Below are 17932 nucleotides of genomic sequence, written 5' to 3'. Positions count from 1 at the left end.
TCCTGTTTATAACAATATACTGTTGTAATTCGATTTTAATTGAATTATATTAATTTGATATTGTAATCCGTTAGAAATATATCATGGCGGAAATGCAATTTTATGAAAAATATTCTGTTAAAAGTGTATATTACGGCAGTGGTTCCCAATTGATAGTCCGCGTGTTGATGTTGGGGGTCCGAAATTGTGTAATACTATAAGATTTTTCATTTTTTGTGAAATTATTAAATTCATAATCGTTTTAAATTCCGTTTGAAACGCCATTATCGCGAAAAAGGTAGATAATCAATTTGTTCAAATTGAAAAGTAAATATTTACAAAAAAGGGAACCCCGGACCAATTTAAGGTTTATTTAGGGGTCCGTGGCTTCATAGTTCATACTAAGCGATCAAATATTTTTACGTTTCTAAGCTAATACGTTTCAATAAATACGATTACAAAATAATATTTTCTAACAAAATACTTTTCAAACTTTCCAAGCAAATACTTCTCCGGTAAAATATATATCCAAATCAGTATACAGTTCAGAAACAATATATTTTTGACCAAATTTTTTCTAACAAAATAAAGCCCTCTACTTGAAAAAAAAGTATACAAAATACAATAGCCCTCTAGCATTTCGATAATTTTTTTCCTCAAACATAGTGTACTTGGGTCTTGGGCATTTAGCCTACCCACTGGCTATTACTGGTAGGGCGGTGGCTTGCGGACGTGTGTTAATTGCTTTTTTTAAGGCGAAGGCGAATGTCCCAGGGTCGTGTACCTATACACAAAGTATTACGTATGTAGAAAGCAAAACGTAACGACTTAATAATCGATTTAATATCGTTTTTAAATGGTCCGTTTACCTCATGTTCTTCGAATCACAATGTCGCGGCGTATGCCGTATATTATTTCAATTTATTCATCCACGTACGCACTACGCACACAACATACCTACGGGTATATATTATTATCATAATATTTGTACACAAAATTTGAACGAATACGATTTTATTTTCGTCGTCCCGTTCTACATCTATAAATATCCGTATATAATAATATAATATTATGCGCGTGTATGTAACATACAACTGTGTAACAATAATAATAAATAATGCTCTTCGCGGTCTCGTCGTAGTCGTGTCCTGTCCTAGTGGTCGTCGTCGTTGTCGCCGTTGTTGCCGGCGGCTCTAGAGTTTCTTGAACTTGTGCGTCTATGTGCGTGTGTGTGCGTAGAACGTTGTTGTAGGGATTGAACGCAATATCTAGAGAGGCCGATGCAACACCGGGACACACCGTCGGGTTCGGCGACCCCGTGCCGCCGATGACTGTGCTCGCTCTCTCCCCCTCCAAGAACACTGACGCCGCTGCCCCTGTGTGCGTGTTGTTTATATTTTATTTTCACCATTTATCTACGCACTACGCACAATAATACTATTATATCCGTTTCGCATAATACCGTATTGTTATCATTTATTATTAGTATTATTATTATTATTATTGTTATACTTATAACTATCAGTATTAATAATATTATTATATACATGCTTTCCGTGTGTCGGACGCGAATACGGAAACGAACCGCGAAAATCACACGTCCGATAAACGGGGTGATATCTAGAGTGTTACGACACGAAACGACATCGTCATACACACGTACTACACTCGTCGACATTTTTGACAATTATTATTGTTTGTAGCAATAATCATTATCTCGGCGATTATTGTGACCATTATTATTATAATAATAATGTTGTGACGACCGTTGTGGCACTACCACCATTAACCGGTCATTACACGGTCGGTCCGGCAATCGGCATGCGCGTGCGCGTACCGTTGGGGTAAGAACTGTCTGCGGCGGTTCGAGAGTCCGGTGACCTCTTCTTCCCACCGGTTGCTCAAGGACGTCGCTCGTCCTGGGTGTAACGCACTCTCGCGCGCACCCCTGTCGTTGCCGTCGCCGACACACGACGTGATATATATTATATAATATTATTATATCTTATTATTGTGTCGACCTACGAACCCGTCTGGCGCGCGGTATACTCGTCGCAGTCGTTTGTTGGGTTCTCTCGGCGTCGGATTTCTGTTGTACACGTCGCCCCATCGTCTTCTCAGTATCCTTTGCCTCGTCACCGGTCTGAATTTCTAGTATATACGATTTCTCGTTTCGATTTCCGTCCACCTTTGCAGGTGTAGAGTTCTTTTTTTAAAATTCAAATCATGTTAATGTACGTCTTCGGTGCCTGCACGTCTTTCGGGTCACATAATAGTATTATTGTTATCATTACACACACGTCGCACACTATATAATATTATATCGTATTATTTATTTCCACTGGACAACATCTAAACTGCATACCGTGCTACTGTATTGCGTTCCCTCAGGGTTTCATTGATTGTCTGGTTTGTAAAGGCAGCACAGCACCGAGTTGTGTGTTCTCATTATCATAGCCGTATATAATATATTTTATATATTGTATATTGTATTTTTATATATTTTATATATTATAATCCGAAAATAAGAGGGATCCGCTCCGAATGTATTTCGACGCAGTAGAATTATTACAACCGTAGAATAGGGATTTTTTTCCGCCCGATAAGTGGAAGGCGTACATCGTCCGAAATTGGTGACGTTTTATGTATACAACTGGTGTTTAAACCTTTTGACTGCGGGCGGTCTTACACGGATAGAAGTTTTTTTTTCCATTCTTCAAAACACGGTTTGCTCCAAGTCACTTTTTGTCGACGACGAAAAGATTTTATCGTTCCATTGTAATGTATAAATTCGTGTAATTTCAGTTACGTAATCGACCCCTACTTCTCGTGCGTACGTGTGTGGATTGTTACTACTTGATCGAAAATCGAAATATCGAAAATCTTTTCTATAATGTATTGCCAACGGGTTGACCTGGGCTGTCACAGAAATCGAAAAAGAATCAAAATGCACCAGGAAATCAGTATTGTTTTTGGCACGTATAGTTTAATTTTTTTTGTCATTGGTTAAATGATCCGAGTTACTGCTATTATACGACCGTTTGTTTATAAATAAATAACCCGTCTGTTTAATGTTTTAATGTTTAGAATATTGTTTATTAACTATCAATTCCGGCAACACGTCCGCCTGAGTTGTTCTACAAACAAAGTTCATTCTGAATCCTGTATAAACGTTAGGTTCTAGATTGTACGTACATTGTGTATTAGTATCGGTTTATATAAGATGATTATAACGATGTGTTGATGTTAGCGGGTGCTTAACTACACTGATTAGTGATTTATTTACACTACATAATATTTTGTATATACATATTGATAATATACAGAAACACGAGTAGAACTATTAAATTTATTGATTAAGGATGATAAAATAAAATATGAATGTCTTGATAAAGAATGTCAACAAAGAAAATACGATTAGGGAGACAAAATTTCGTTCTTAAAATATTATTATCAAACGTTTGACTATTGTTTTACTAAATAACAATATTGTTGTTACACAACGATGTGGTTGGAACAGTATTTGAAAACCTGGCGCAGTATTGACCATTATCGCTTAAATTACCACAAGGCCGATAGATATGACGATATGACGTGTGTTTTTCAGTATATCGATGGCGGTGCATGACGCGTCACAACTTTCACGAATTTGAATCTAAACTCTTAATATACTTATATACGTACTTTGGTTCAGGCGGTCGCGCGCATACCAGATGATTGCAACATTATAATATTAATACTTGGGCCAGGATTTATTTATTTATGGTTTTTATAATAAATATATTATATCCATAGTGCCTCTCACTCCTACATAATATACATTTATAGTTTTTTTTCTCGTCTCACCATCGGTCATTTGCGCTCACGTAATATCGGACAGCTGCCATTTATATTATTTTATGCAATTATAACGTCGTGCGAGTTCGATTGACGGCGTAATGACATTGAAAAAAATTCCCATTAGAGATGGGCATTTAATAATACAACACAAGCCGGCTGTGAAAAAGTTAAATCACGCCGAGCAGTTCACTAGAAGTTGGAAAAAGGTTATCGCTGACCGCTATTATTAATGAACTTTTATGAAAGATTACAATATAATAGATTTAATAAAAACCATTTCGCATGAAATGTTTTGTTTTGTAAGTTTTTGTTGGTTTTATAATTATTCAGAGGTAAATCGTAAACAATTTGAATAAACAATAAACATGCATTCAATACATCGTACACCTTTTTTGTTCGTGTATTCTCGTCAACAGCTAATAAATACAAATAAATAAATACTACGCGGAAAAAAATCTTGTGCAATTTAATTTCTGTCCTTGTGAACGATCTTGTTATTTTCGTACTCGATTGCGTTTAGATTAATTACTCGCTCATTTTCGTGTGGTTTTTTAAGCGCTCATTACTGTTTGTATCAAGTCCCAGGCCGATCGTAACGACCTACCTTTAGCAAACGTGTATTGACTAATGGAAATCTGCAATATTCGGTCCGTTTGGCAGTCGTGAAAAGAATAATAATAAAACAAATTTCGAACGAATAGAAAAGAGTAAAGACCGTTATTGTAATATATTATAGTTATAGTTACATAAGTTATGCATTTCTTTTGTGTACAAATAATGTACTGTGTTCGACAAATCACTGCTATGGCTGATAAAAATTTTTCGTTGTACGCGAGGAGTATAACAATATATAAGTATTAATATTATATACTACTGGAGTTTTTATGAAGGTATTTTGGAAGGAGGTTGATCAATAAATAATTATAACATTGTCGTAGAAAACGGTTTTCGTATAATATGCCATAATATTATAGTGATATAATATATTATTGTGTAGTTTATTATTAATTATTATAATATTATATTCACCAGAGATAACGATTGACAGTTTTATGCCAATTAAAATGTTTAAAACGACGACCTATCCACACCGAAACGTCTGTACACTGTACACATACCCATACACATACATGCACACACATATACATATACACGCTCACACATCCATACTGCACCATGCCACTCGTGCATAATTACTGTTCGGCATAATTTACAAATTGTATATACTAATAACTATTGTTTGTCTTATCTCCCGAACGTGCGTTTTAATTTTTTTCATTATACAGTATAGATACGACTCATATTATAATATTTTATTACCTTAAAATCAGTACGATGATGTTATTATTAATAACTTCTTACGTCTTACCTCTTCTCTATGTGCCGTCGTCCTACTATTCGTTTTCCTCCTCTTCAGTCTTCACTCTCGATCGGCGTCCGTGTTTACATCTCGAGTTTATTATACTGTATACTGGTATAATACTGCGTAATACTATTATTACTATTATGTTATAATATTATTATACTGTTTCGTTTGTGGGGTAATGACCTCGGGCCAATGTCATCCAACTGCACGCAGGCAGTGGCCATGGTTTCGGAGGAGTGGTACATCGTGAAAAAAACCACCGTTACAACACTTCTTCTTCAGCTGCTGTTTTATGCTTATAATTCAGCGACTTCTGGAATGGCTGTGCAGTGACCGCGTAGACACATTAACGAACTTGCCTATAAAATCGGCTGCATCCGAGTTGAGTCTGAAAATAATATTAATTGTACGAAATGGATCCGGGCGTATAAAATGATGTGTTCGAATTGGGTCCGTGTATAATATTATTACTAGGGGGGCTTAGTCCCCCTGACTAAGATTTAGCCCCCCCCCCACAAAAGTCCTTCACTGATTTAGATATAAGTCCCCTATGGATTATTTTAAATAAATAGTTTTGTTAAAACAAAACAAAAGTATTCAACCGAGTATTCCTAAAAGTTTAAGCGATATTCATAAAACACTAAACTATTTTAAATTTTAATTAAAAATACATCATGAAGAAGACTATTAATTAATGACAATGTAAAAAATATAATAATTTTTCCAACAACTGAAAATTTAAAATTTTTATGTAAATCTAATACAATTTATGTTGATGGTACATTTAAAAGTTGTAAAATATTTCGTGTAAGCTATTCACAACAATCACTATATTCATATTATATTTTGTTTCTACCTTCTAAAAGTACAGATTGTTATTCACAAACTTTTACCCGTATATTCTCAATGAATGCAATAAACAAAATTTAAATTTTATACCAGATATTGTTTATGCTGATTTTGAAGTAGCAATTCATACAGCTCTGTTCTTACTTTTCTCAGACACAAAGTTCCCTTCAAAATTGACTGACAGTAAATACCGACAATATAATTTTTTAGACGAGACAACTATGGTATACGCCGATAAAACCGGCAGTATATTGTATTTAATATGCTAATATATTTATTACAAGTATACGAAACACTATGAAATGTTATTCTGCATTTGAGGTCAATTTTTTTTGTGATATTATTGAAATTTTTTATTAATACCGGGAGCTATTATACGAGTTATATTATTGTATATTATACGAGTTGGAGTGCAGTGGTACTTGCAAATGGCATTGTGTGATTAGCATAATATAAATTGTATGGAAATTGGCCGAGAAGAGTAGAAATAGGTCGAAAACATCCTGAAGTCATGTAGGTAGTAATAGTTATAATAACAAAGCTTATTATAACACATTCAGCATGTGTGGAAATTCATTTTCAAAATAATGAAATAAAATAAATTGCACGCATGTACCAGGGAACTCCGAAGGAATATATGGGTGTCATATCATTATACCTTTATGAATATTGTTTGATTTACGGTCGTTTAGAGTCTAAACTTTAGACCAGGTTTGGTGATAGATTGAGAGGGAGGAGCTTACAAAGTCCATTGTGCGTGTTAATGCTAGATTTTTCCGATCGATGAACCTTGACCCTGTGTAGAGCAGCGGTGGCGTCGACGACGACGACTGGAATATAATGGTTTTGGTTGTTGACTCACAAAGGTTTGTAACCTCGTTATACAATATCTTTATATGACATATGAGCATATGACGCGCGTGTGACTGTGTGGGTATTAAATATTAATGTTAATATACGCACATATTTTCATTAATATTTTAATATCTTCGGATGACGTTATGTAAATGCGTATAAAAATAAAACCAAGTCGTCGTATAATTATTTTCTGTAAAAAAATGTCTTGATAACTATGTGTGGAATGTCGCCGCGATGTGAATACTACGAGTATAAGTAGGGATTCGTGTAGGCCGTAGGGTAGGCCAAGTGGCGGTATAATACATTGATGGGCGGCGGTTGTGGAGCGTGGGCGGCCGTTGCGTTTTCGATCGAAATGTATACTGCACACAAACAAACAAATATACGCACACATTAAATTACAGTATATACCTACGCTTTACTCGGAAGGAATAAAATCGATTTTTTTCTTCGGGATTTTTGTTATTGGCCTTTTTCATCTAATAAATGTAAACATTCGCATATGCGAAGGTAAACAAATTCAGACGTATTACATCGTTTTTGCTCATCCGTGGTCCGGTCACGTTTCCAACGTCGTCGTCTGCGCCACCGCTTTTAGTCCCGTTTTTACCGGGGAACCGTGTTTAATGTTTACCGCGAGCAGTTGTTGTTCCAACCTTTCGAATTGAAAGTGAAAGTTACACAATTCTCTTCTCTCTACATATATACCTAATTATACATGTATATATAGAATTATGTGCGAGACATTCTCTTCTTATAACGCGTCCGTCATAAAAATATGTAATATAGATTGAATAAATCATAAAAAAATGCTTGCCAGTACACTGTTTATGAAGTGTAAATGCGTGTTGAAAAAAATTACGACTACATCTAATGATTATTATGTGTGTGTGCGTTTGGTGCGCGCGCTTTCCGAAAATCGATCGGTATGGTTGTCCCTTATATTATGCCCGGTGTTGCAAAACGGTCAACATAAATTCGGTCGACCTCAATCTTTGTGGTAGTAGGTGACAGGGTGAGATTAAGAGTAGTTACGTACATTGGTGAACGTGGTATGGTGATCCATCGTATGATTTAACTGTCAAATAGACCAAAATTGGAATGATAAAATAAAATAGGTACATAATATAAAGGTCCCCAAACACTGTATGGGGGAAAAAACAAAAACAAATTGCTGGTTTAAAATTTAAATTGTCGAAAACAATAAATTATATTTGTCTATTGTTTGAAAACGTATACCCAACCACATTTTCACTTGTGACGCGAATATTATTACACATTGTGTTGGATGTCACGCCAAATGGTGACGGGAGCATCAAAATAGTGTCAATAGTAATTTAGTGTCACATAATATAATGATAATCCTCTTAAAAAATCAATTCGTTTGTGGAAAACTTTAAGTATAATATATTACCTGTGCTACCTACATCATTTATAATAATGGTTTTGACAAACTTCGAGAAGATTTTTGTATAATAATATAAGCTCTATAAACGATGGACAAAACCTTAAAAATGTTTCACGGACCGTGCTCAGTGTAAAAAAAATTGAGTTGCGTTTTACCGTGTCTATTTGTCGCAAGGCGGGGACCGACGAATAATGTTGGCAGTGGTCTTGCTGTAGGTACAATGTACATACGTACTTATTGCATTACGCAAACGCAGTTTTGATGAACACGCTGTGCAAAAAATAAGTCGTATTTTCCGAGTAACGACAATTATTATATTATATATATAATCATTATTCGAGAACTGTTTTCCTTACTGCTGCTATTTTGAGCTAGCTTATTTCCGTGCCACCTTGACCCCAACACACACCTTGGCCGGAGTTTCTCTATGTATACAATAATGATGTATTACATACTTATTTATTTTCGTAATTCGTACCGATAATATATCAAATGATTTCGATTTATGTAATGTATAGTAAGTTATGCACACACCGTACCATAGTAATATATGTGTAATCGGACGTATATATATTATATTATTTAATATAATAATATGTAAGCCGAGACCGAAACGATGGAAATTGATGATTTTGCGTCAAGATCTCGTACCTATAAATATATTTATCATCCACTATTAATTATATTATTTTTGTTCACGCCTAACGATTGAAACGCGGTAGAAAAACAAAATAAAACAGTGATTCATCCTATACATACAAATGTAATGTACATTCGTCCGCGCACCTCTCCATCGCGCATCACGGAACCACATCTGTCCGAAGTATTAATAATTACGCACACTACGTAGCGTTTTTCTCTCTTTCGCATGCAATGACCAAACGTTGCATTATTATATTATTAAGTAGTATAATATATAATAATAATTTACAACGTACGGCGGATACGGTAGTAATTGATAGACTTATTATGATGGGAGGGGCGTCCAGCCGAAGCCGAACCCGTGTCACGTGTGATGGTGGGGAGGACACGAAACTAGGTCTCTTCGCGTGAGTGAGTGAATGTTTGTTTGCGTTGCGAACCTCCGCCGGTCGCTGGAATTGGGTCGAGCTGACCTAGTTTTGAATCGCGCAGCTTAAACCGTCGAAATATATTATTATTATTATTGTTGTTGTGGTGGTATTTTTGTATACAATATACATAATATAATATACTATCGTTTTACTATATATTATTATTATTATTATTATTATACGAGTCATCTTGCGTCGCGACGATTAGGTTATTGTCGTGTTCTATATTATTTTTAAATATAGTTTGACGTAACATAATAATTGACCGCGCGGCGCGCTCCCGTAGACAGGAAAACTTCGTTGGCGCGCTCGGTTTGTTTTTCCAGGCACCCGGCCGCTCCGTTAACCGGGTTAATCGTTTGACCCGATTACAAAACTCGTGGGGAGGGGGTACGTTCCACCGCCAACATAACACCACCACTGGTACTACACTTTCGTCGCTTGACGGGGTAAGATATTGTGGGGGGGGGAGGAGCGGCTTTGTTGTGTATGCGATGCGATCCTACCCACCGCCAACGCCGATCCGGCCGGCCGAAGATCGATACGGCAACAAAGGACGAAGATGCAGCGGCGCCCGCGGTTTGTTATCGCGGGGGCGCCCAGCGCGATTGGCGCGCGCTAAAGTCGGCTTTTCCGGCCGCACACACGCGCGCCGGTGTAATATTATATGCCGGTCGGTGTATGTGTGCGTGTGATGGCGGCGGCGGGCCGGCGTGCACGCGCGCGCTAACTGACACGTGGGTACCGCGTTCCTCGGCTCCGTCCCGCCACCGTCATCACCACCGTCGCGCGCGCTCATCGATCCGATATTATTCGTCATCGTCGTTCCCAGCGCGCCAGAAAACCGTCGGCTACCGTGCCTACTGACCTCATTTTTCCCCGGACCATTCCCAGCAGTTAACATATACGCGCGCGCGGCGGCCCCGCTCGCGACCTGACCCATTTAGACGTACACACACGGTTTCAGCCGCTGCACCGGCCTCATTTCGGCGTCCCTCTCGCCATCGCGGATTCGTCACTGTCGTACACATACCTACCTATTACCGTCCATGTCGCACGTCATCATCGCGACCCGCACTACAGACGATATTAATATAATAAATATTTTAATCTACTATGCAGCAGTACGCGCGTTAAAATAATATTACGAAATACATTCGCAGCTGCTGACGACAGTGGTTTATTCCCCTGCACTTGACCGCCACCGCTATCTCTTGCGTGTTCGCGTGAAACGTTTCGCTCCCGTTTCCAGTTTATATTCGTGATGCACCACGATCGTACTATAATATTATTGTAATTGTGATGATGCATTGTGCAATAATATGTAATATTATATTATAATTTATAACATTAGAGTATCGGCGGAGCAGCCATGCGCCTTGCAGGTTGTTGCCTGTTGGGGTTGACCTTTGATGCATTTTTACACACATTAAGTATAGATTATTTATTTTCTTCGCAATAATTATCTTTCTCGTACTCACTACGAATATGTTATTATTTTTACTGTTCTCGCCAATCGATTACTACTAAATTATACTATCTCATCGGGCATGTAGATTTAAAACTTTCGATGAAATTATTTCATTCCTCGATCCTCGAACAATATTATTGCTGTTATTAACCCAGTTCTTCTTTGTGTCCCTTTTAACCTACTTTTTGTTATACGCAAATGTTTCTCGGTAATGACCTTATTGCATTTATATAATATTTTAAGCCATAATACATTGGCACTGAAAATGGTTCTCACGAAGCGGTTACCGATTATTTTTTTATTGATTCTTGTCCAAGAATTTTAGATTATATTTATCACACAACTGGCCTTTTGGTAAAGGCCGTCGAATGGTATTTATATGTCATCGTTGTCATCGATTGTTCCATAAACCAAAAATAACAGTCAACGGCATTTAAATAACAATATCATACCTATCATCTTCTTTTTTTTTTTGGAATTATTTTAAAATAATTTAACACAACGGTAGTGTATTGCTGCTATTAATGCTTATATAATAAATGAATGCCATGATTTGTTCGTGACCGTCAAATGTCAATATTATAGGCGTTCCATCGCCCGAGTACATACTATTATACAGACAGTAGATATTATTTAGTATAGAACATATTATAGAGAGAGAGTTGTGTATATTTAAGCGCTCGCACGATTTGTTTTCCTTTTAATTAATTAGAAATTTTGAAGAATATAATATATTATCACTTGCGTTTTATAATAAAATAATTTTTTACAAATAATGCAATATTAATGCAATAAATATTAAAATATTTATAAAAATAAATAAATCACGCGTCTCATAAATTCATCAAATTGCCGAAAATTATCTCCGTTTTACTGTTTACGCAATTCCGAAAATACTACATTCAGCCTCTGCCAACTTACATTATGACGCACGACGATTTAACTGCAGAAATATTATTATGTGCACCGGTGCAGTTTTGATGTACCTACACTTACTTCCTACATGGCTACGTGCATCCACTGAACGACTATAATATTATGCGATTATACGCTATACACTTTCGCCCGTTATTGTCAATGGCGTTCATATAATATAATCAAATAATAATTATTAATATTAAGTTATACAATATAGTTCCCGTGAACAGTAAAAACACTAATATGCCAATATACGTAATATATTTAATTGATTTAGGGTGACCATGTTTATAAAATAAACGGGACAGACAATTTTGTCTTAACTTTAAATTCTCCAAAAATTGTTATTTTTTTTGTATTTTGAAAGATTTTTTTAAAAATAATTTTTGCATATTAGATATAAGGTTAGTTGTTGGAAAGCGTTAGCCACGGTCGTACGGGTTCAATGTGAATCTTTAATTACACTGTGGATGTGGAATACGCCAATACAACATGTATCGACCTTATTGCTGATATTTGTTCGTCGGCACTTGACGCTCGTTATACAAAATCTGTTTTTAATAAATTATAACTATTAACTTTTAAACTTTGGTTTCAAAAATTCAATATAAAACTGTAAAAATATTGTTTAGTATTTGTTTCGTGTGCAGGTTTTTTCTTTTACGCTCATAGAATAATATGGAGATAACGAGATTAAAACGGGACAAACAGCGTCCCGTTCAAAGTTTGTTAGAACAAGGAGGCATTAATACAATATTATGATGCTTAAAAACGGGATATTTGGTTACTCTTTATTATTTATCGTTGTCATATTTTGTCGCGATAAATCAATATGATTTAAGTTTAAACTAAATATAATCATTAAACCAATTCTTTCAATTGTGCGTTATAAATGTAATATTTGTTTCTTATAATTTTTTGGTGATCGACAGTCGTATTATATAATATTATATTGTAATAGTCGTCTTGTTATAGACTTCTGCTTTTAGCTCTCGTGACTATTTCTTCGGTTTAGAAAATATAATGAATACCGACGGATATGCTCTCACTACTTATAATAAACACATTGGAGAACAATAATTTAATCTCTTAATTCTTAAATGACCTAGAAATATTTTATTTGTACAAAATGTCATAGTGCTCATTGTTCGTTTATTAAATATAATAATATTGTACGTTTAACAATAATTGTTGTCTTCGTTATTCTCACTGAATTTTATTCATTTTGTTCGTTGCCAACTTTTGTTACTCTCTCTGTGGAGTAGAACGTTGGACGCAAGAATACAATAAAAATAATAATTTTATTGTGGTATAATAATCGAACTTTTCTTACGTTTGTGTTGCAGTCGGATTGCCGCACAGTTTTTCAATGCACTTGGCCCGGATGCGTAATGATCACTACCACTGTGGCTTCCATCGAATTACACGTCCGCCAGAATCACCTTGGGTAAGCGACCAGCAAGTAGTGCAATTATTAATACACTTTTTCGTATATATGTATGCAGCTGCTATAATTATATTGCAACTGCAACTATATTAGTATGCGCGAGACGTGAGTGTTAGATATTATTATTAAATTATTATTGCACTATACGACCGACCGTTGGCGTCCTCGTCTTTAAACAATATAACGAGGGCGCTGCGGAATAAAATACTAAAATAATAATATATACCTAATATTATCGTTATGCATATATATTATATATGCATAGTATATATATATTATACATATATCGACCTCGGGACTGTCAATGACGTTGCCGGGGGTTAGAGGTTGTTATATTATATAATATTTATATGATTGAGGTTGATGAGGAAAAATACATGTTTTTTCTTGTTTTTATTTATTATACATTTTTGAATGTCGATCGTTTTAATTTCATGTGTGTATGTTTCTGGTACGACTTTTTCAGACCGAGACTTGACAAATCTCCGTCAGACGATTGCACGAACGACTCAATTGACGATCATGAAGAGGAGTTTTATTACACGGAAGTGGAACTCGGCGCGGCTTCATCGCCACCCACGCTGTCGCACCGGGACATGGCCCGTCCGCCGCACGAAGGTAAAGGATGCGCGCCCAATAAGATGATCATTATTTGTACGATTCGTATTACTACTATTTCGCGTGTGCGCTGTTTGATCTGCGAATGATCATTAACTGTTATTTTTTGTTTTGTTTTTGGTTTATCTTCGTTGAATATAGATCCTGAATACCAGAAGACGTTGATCATACCTCGTCCGGGCGGCGCTTGCCCGATGAACATACCGTCTGGAACCACCACTGTCAACTGGCCGTTCGCATCTCTTAACGGACAGGTGCGTAGTGTACGATTTCGGGAAAGCAAATAATATTAGTTTAGAAAATCTTCCAAAAATCAAACTGTTTTCTTATAATGTATTAATTTGAAGGCGTTAAAAACCACAATATAATCAAAGTTGCGGTCATTTACATTTTTTTTTAAATTTAATATTAACCATAACAAATTATATCGAGTTTCGTGATAAAATTTAACCATAATTAATCTATTTGTTTTATTTAACTATCCATTATTAGTCGTGTTTATTTACACGAGTAAAATGTGTTTGTCACGATTAATTTTTATATTAAAAAAATATATAATATGAAAAAATGAAACTTCGAATGATTTTATGACCACAATAATTATTACGATTACAATTCCTGTTAAATTACGATACACCAACACCATTGTTTCTAGCATCAAAATTACATTTACTTCAGACAAAGATTTGATTTTGATTTTCCCGAAAATTACGCGTCACCTAATATTATATACGGTTTAAATTTTTAATGTATTTTTTTTCCTTTTCAGAAACAGATCAAAATGATGTATCAGAATTTGGGCGGACCGAGGTTCCCGAGTAGCCCTATGAGAAAAGCACGTGGTGAAACGAAAAAGTGTCGCAAGGTATACGGCATGGAACACCGAGAGAAGTGGTGCACGCAATGCAAATGGAAGAAAGCGTGCACCAGATTTGTCGGGTCCCAGGAAAACGCACAATTGGCGTAATGAAAACGACACACCGGGTACCGCCGATGCCGACAATCTGCACCAATTTACGCTAACTGCCAAAATTAAAATGTTTTTCCTTTTATTATTATTATTATGTTTTTTTTTTATATTATTATTATTATTATATTTTTATTAAACGCTAAGACACACTAGCGTTTATAACTTTTATTATTTTTTTTTCTATATCAACTTTCATCGAGGTTTGTACCCCGTTTTATGTACAAACAAATTTCTATTTTATGTTTAGTAAAATAAGTTATATAAATATACCTAGGTATATAATAATCATAATAATAATAATAATTGTTCTACCAGGTTCATTTGTAAATCATACAAACATATAAATACATACATTAAAGTATCTAATACCTACGACGTAATACTTAAAAACTTGTAACGTTTCAGTACTTGGGGAAAAGTTCCTAGGAAAAGTACTTTATTCATTCATAAGTCCGTTATTGCATTGATATGCATTTGACTGTTATGAAAATGATAATTTATATTTATATACCAGACAAAAAAGCCATATTTATAAATTTAAAAAAGACAAAGTATTAGTTTTTAATAAATAAAAACAACAAGATAATGTCCTAAGAAAAAGCAATAATTTTTAACAATAAAATAATAAATTATATTTATAGATATGGTTAGACTTAATGTTTTTTACATATTAAATGCGCACAGAATAATTTTTGTATTTATTTTCAAATGACATGAAAAATTTCGAGAACAAGCATTTTATTTTACTTAGACTTTTGCTTCTCAAACTACGTTGTTTCCCAAAAGTAACTGCATTATTTTATTTGGTTGTAATACTTTGATTTATTTATTGTTTATATGATATTATGTTATATTATTTTAAGTAGTTACCAATTGCTCTATGAGTTCGTATTTACTATTATTATTTTATTGTATTTGATTTATTTATTTATTTATTTTTTAAGATATATACTAAACGCATGTGACAGTTTTTTAATTATTAAAAAAAAAAAAAATCTATTTTAAACAAATTATTAAATTTGACTTTTAATAAGAATAAAAAAAACTAAATATACACATTAATTTTTTAGTGTATAAAACTTGGTTAAATTATCATTCAAAAGTAATATTATGGTAATACTAAAAGATTAAACTAGTTATGTCACATGCGGTTGTATATAATTATATTCATTATTATTATATAAATGCTCTCTAAGACAATCTCCTGTCCCAAATTAACATATCTTTCTAAAGAAATATAATTTTTTTTCAAATTAGCTTCTTAATTATAAGGCTCAAATTGTTCTGGAAATAAAAATATGTAAAAAAGTAAAAAAAAAAAAGGTAAATAAGTCTTAATGTGAATTAAGAATTTAATAATTCAGATGTGTTCAAACTAAAATTGATAGACTTCATTTTTTTTTTATTGTATAATTTTGTTTTTTGTTTTGTTTTTTTTTTTTGATCTCTATAACATTTTTATTAAGGGGAGCATAATTTGGATTCAAATCTTTTACAAAAGCCAAAGTTTAAGAGAAATTTAATTTGTGATCGATCTCATTATGAAGTATATAAAAGTAATTTTAGGTGGGGTGCTTAAATAATAAGTATCGCGTTGAACATTATTAATTTAGACTAGAGTGAATGTTGATTTGAACGTTCATCTCTAAAACAAATATTAAGAAACTTGATAAGCAATTAAACTATGAGTGTCCTTCGATCGATCTGGATAAACTCATAATAATCATTTAAATATATAATATATATATTGTATGTATTTATATTTTTTTGAATTAATGAATTATTTTTACTATATATTCTATTATAGAGATTTTATTAATAAAATACACCCATAAATATAATATAATATTATGTGTAAGAGTAGGTTTTTTCGAGAAAAAAAATGTCATCATTAATATTGTTAAGTATTTTATCCTTTATTTCTATTGTATTCTGTTTGTAAACAAAAATATATATTTACCTATTCTCAAGACAAAACAAACTTATTAAATAACACAAGCTGGCTGTGTATTATTATTTTATTTCTGTATAATTCATAATATTATCAAGAACATTTTTGTTTTGAATTTATATTACCATTTTTATTTGTAACATTGATTTGTTAAAAAAAAAACAATAAATTTACCCTTGAAATATTATTTTTCTATGCTAACTTAAAAACTACCTACTTTAGTTATTCTTTGAAAAATGATCCTTTTATGAAATTTAATATTTTTTAATATATATTTATGTATATTGTATTCTTGCCTAGTTTTCTTGGATAAAGTTATTTAATATTTTAATCAACCATTATTTTTAGAGTGTTTTTAATAGTTTTATCTTATTTTTAATAATTTATTATATAGTTATTTGGAGTGATTGAATATGCAAAAAAAACAATATATTATATTATATAATTAATCATTATATTAGCGTGTTTTAAACTATAAAGATTATTATAATTTTAAGTTTGAATAAAAAATAACGCAAAATTGTGAAATGTTATACAATTATAATATTTATTATTTACGTTATACAATGAATATTAATATAAAAGAAACATGTATTTTCTCTTTTTTAAAACTAAAATATTTGCTAAATGACTTTATTTTTAAAAAAAATGTAAATCGATAATATACAAACAAGTATAATAATATAATTTGTTGTTGTTTATTTATGCTTAAAAACTGTTTGTAATAAGTGTTGAAGCTTAAATATTATACATTTTTAAATAATAACTGTTAATTAATGTTTAAACTATCATAACTGCCCTATACCCCTATACAGAAAAAAAGAATAGTTGTAGTATTTAAATTGTTGTTTGTAATGTGTATACTGTAATACTGTACAATACAATATTGTTATATTTACAGCTATCTGAGAAAAAATAGTCATTATACACATGAACGAATCCAGGAGGGGCATAGGGGCCTATCCTCCCAGACATTATTTTTTATAATTCTATAGATTCTGATCTTACTATATTCTAATTTCCAATCACAGATACGTATGATATATATATGATATTATGGGTTGTACACTTGTTTCGAATGTCCACCGTGAAAATTGGAGCAATTACAATGCAGTTTAGAGGTTAAGTTATTTCTTCTCCTATGAAAATCAGTATAATAATAGGTATGCGTCGCTGTTCAGGAA

At 33.4% G+C, this 17932-nt stretch overlaps 1 protein-coding gene across 2 annotated transcripts in view; it reads left to right on the top strand.

The window, feature by feature from the left end:
• LOC132940401 (zinc finger protein 395-like) overlaps positions 1-17179 on the top strand; it is a 33283-nt gene extending 16104 nt beyond the window's left edge. Inside the window, exons 5-8 of one of the 2 annotated variants that reach the window (XM_061007994.1) lie at positions 13109-13209; positions 13676-13863; positions 13969-14081; positions 14597-17179. In XM_061007994.1, coding sequence (XP_060863977.1) covers positions 13109-13209; positions 13676-13863; positions 13969-14081; positions 14597-14794 — 600 coding nt within the window. In that variant the 3' untranslated portion in view covers positions 14795-17179. The remainder of the gene's footprint in view (positions 1-13108; positions 13210-13675; positions 13864-13968; positions 14082-14596) is intronic. The other variant, XM_061007995.1, reaches the window with a different exon arrangement.
• The last annotated feature ends 753 nt before the right edge of the window (positions 17180-17932 follow it).

The sequence above is a fragment of the Metopolophium dirhodum genome, chromosome 3 (assembly GCF_019925205.1).
Source record: "Metopolophium dirhodum isolate CAU chromosome 3, ASM1992520v1, whole genome shotgun sequence".
In the NCBI taxonomy this organism is placed as follows: Eukaryota; Metazoa; Arthropoda; class Insecta; order Hemiptera; family Aphididae; genus Metopolophium; species Metopolophium dirhodum.
The sequence above is the reverse complement of the archived record's forward strand: the minus strand, read 5'-3'. Positions and strand labels throughout refer to the sequence as shown.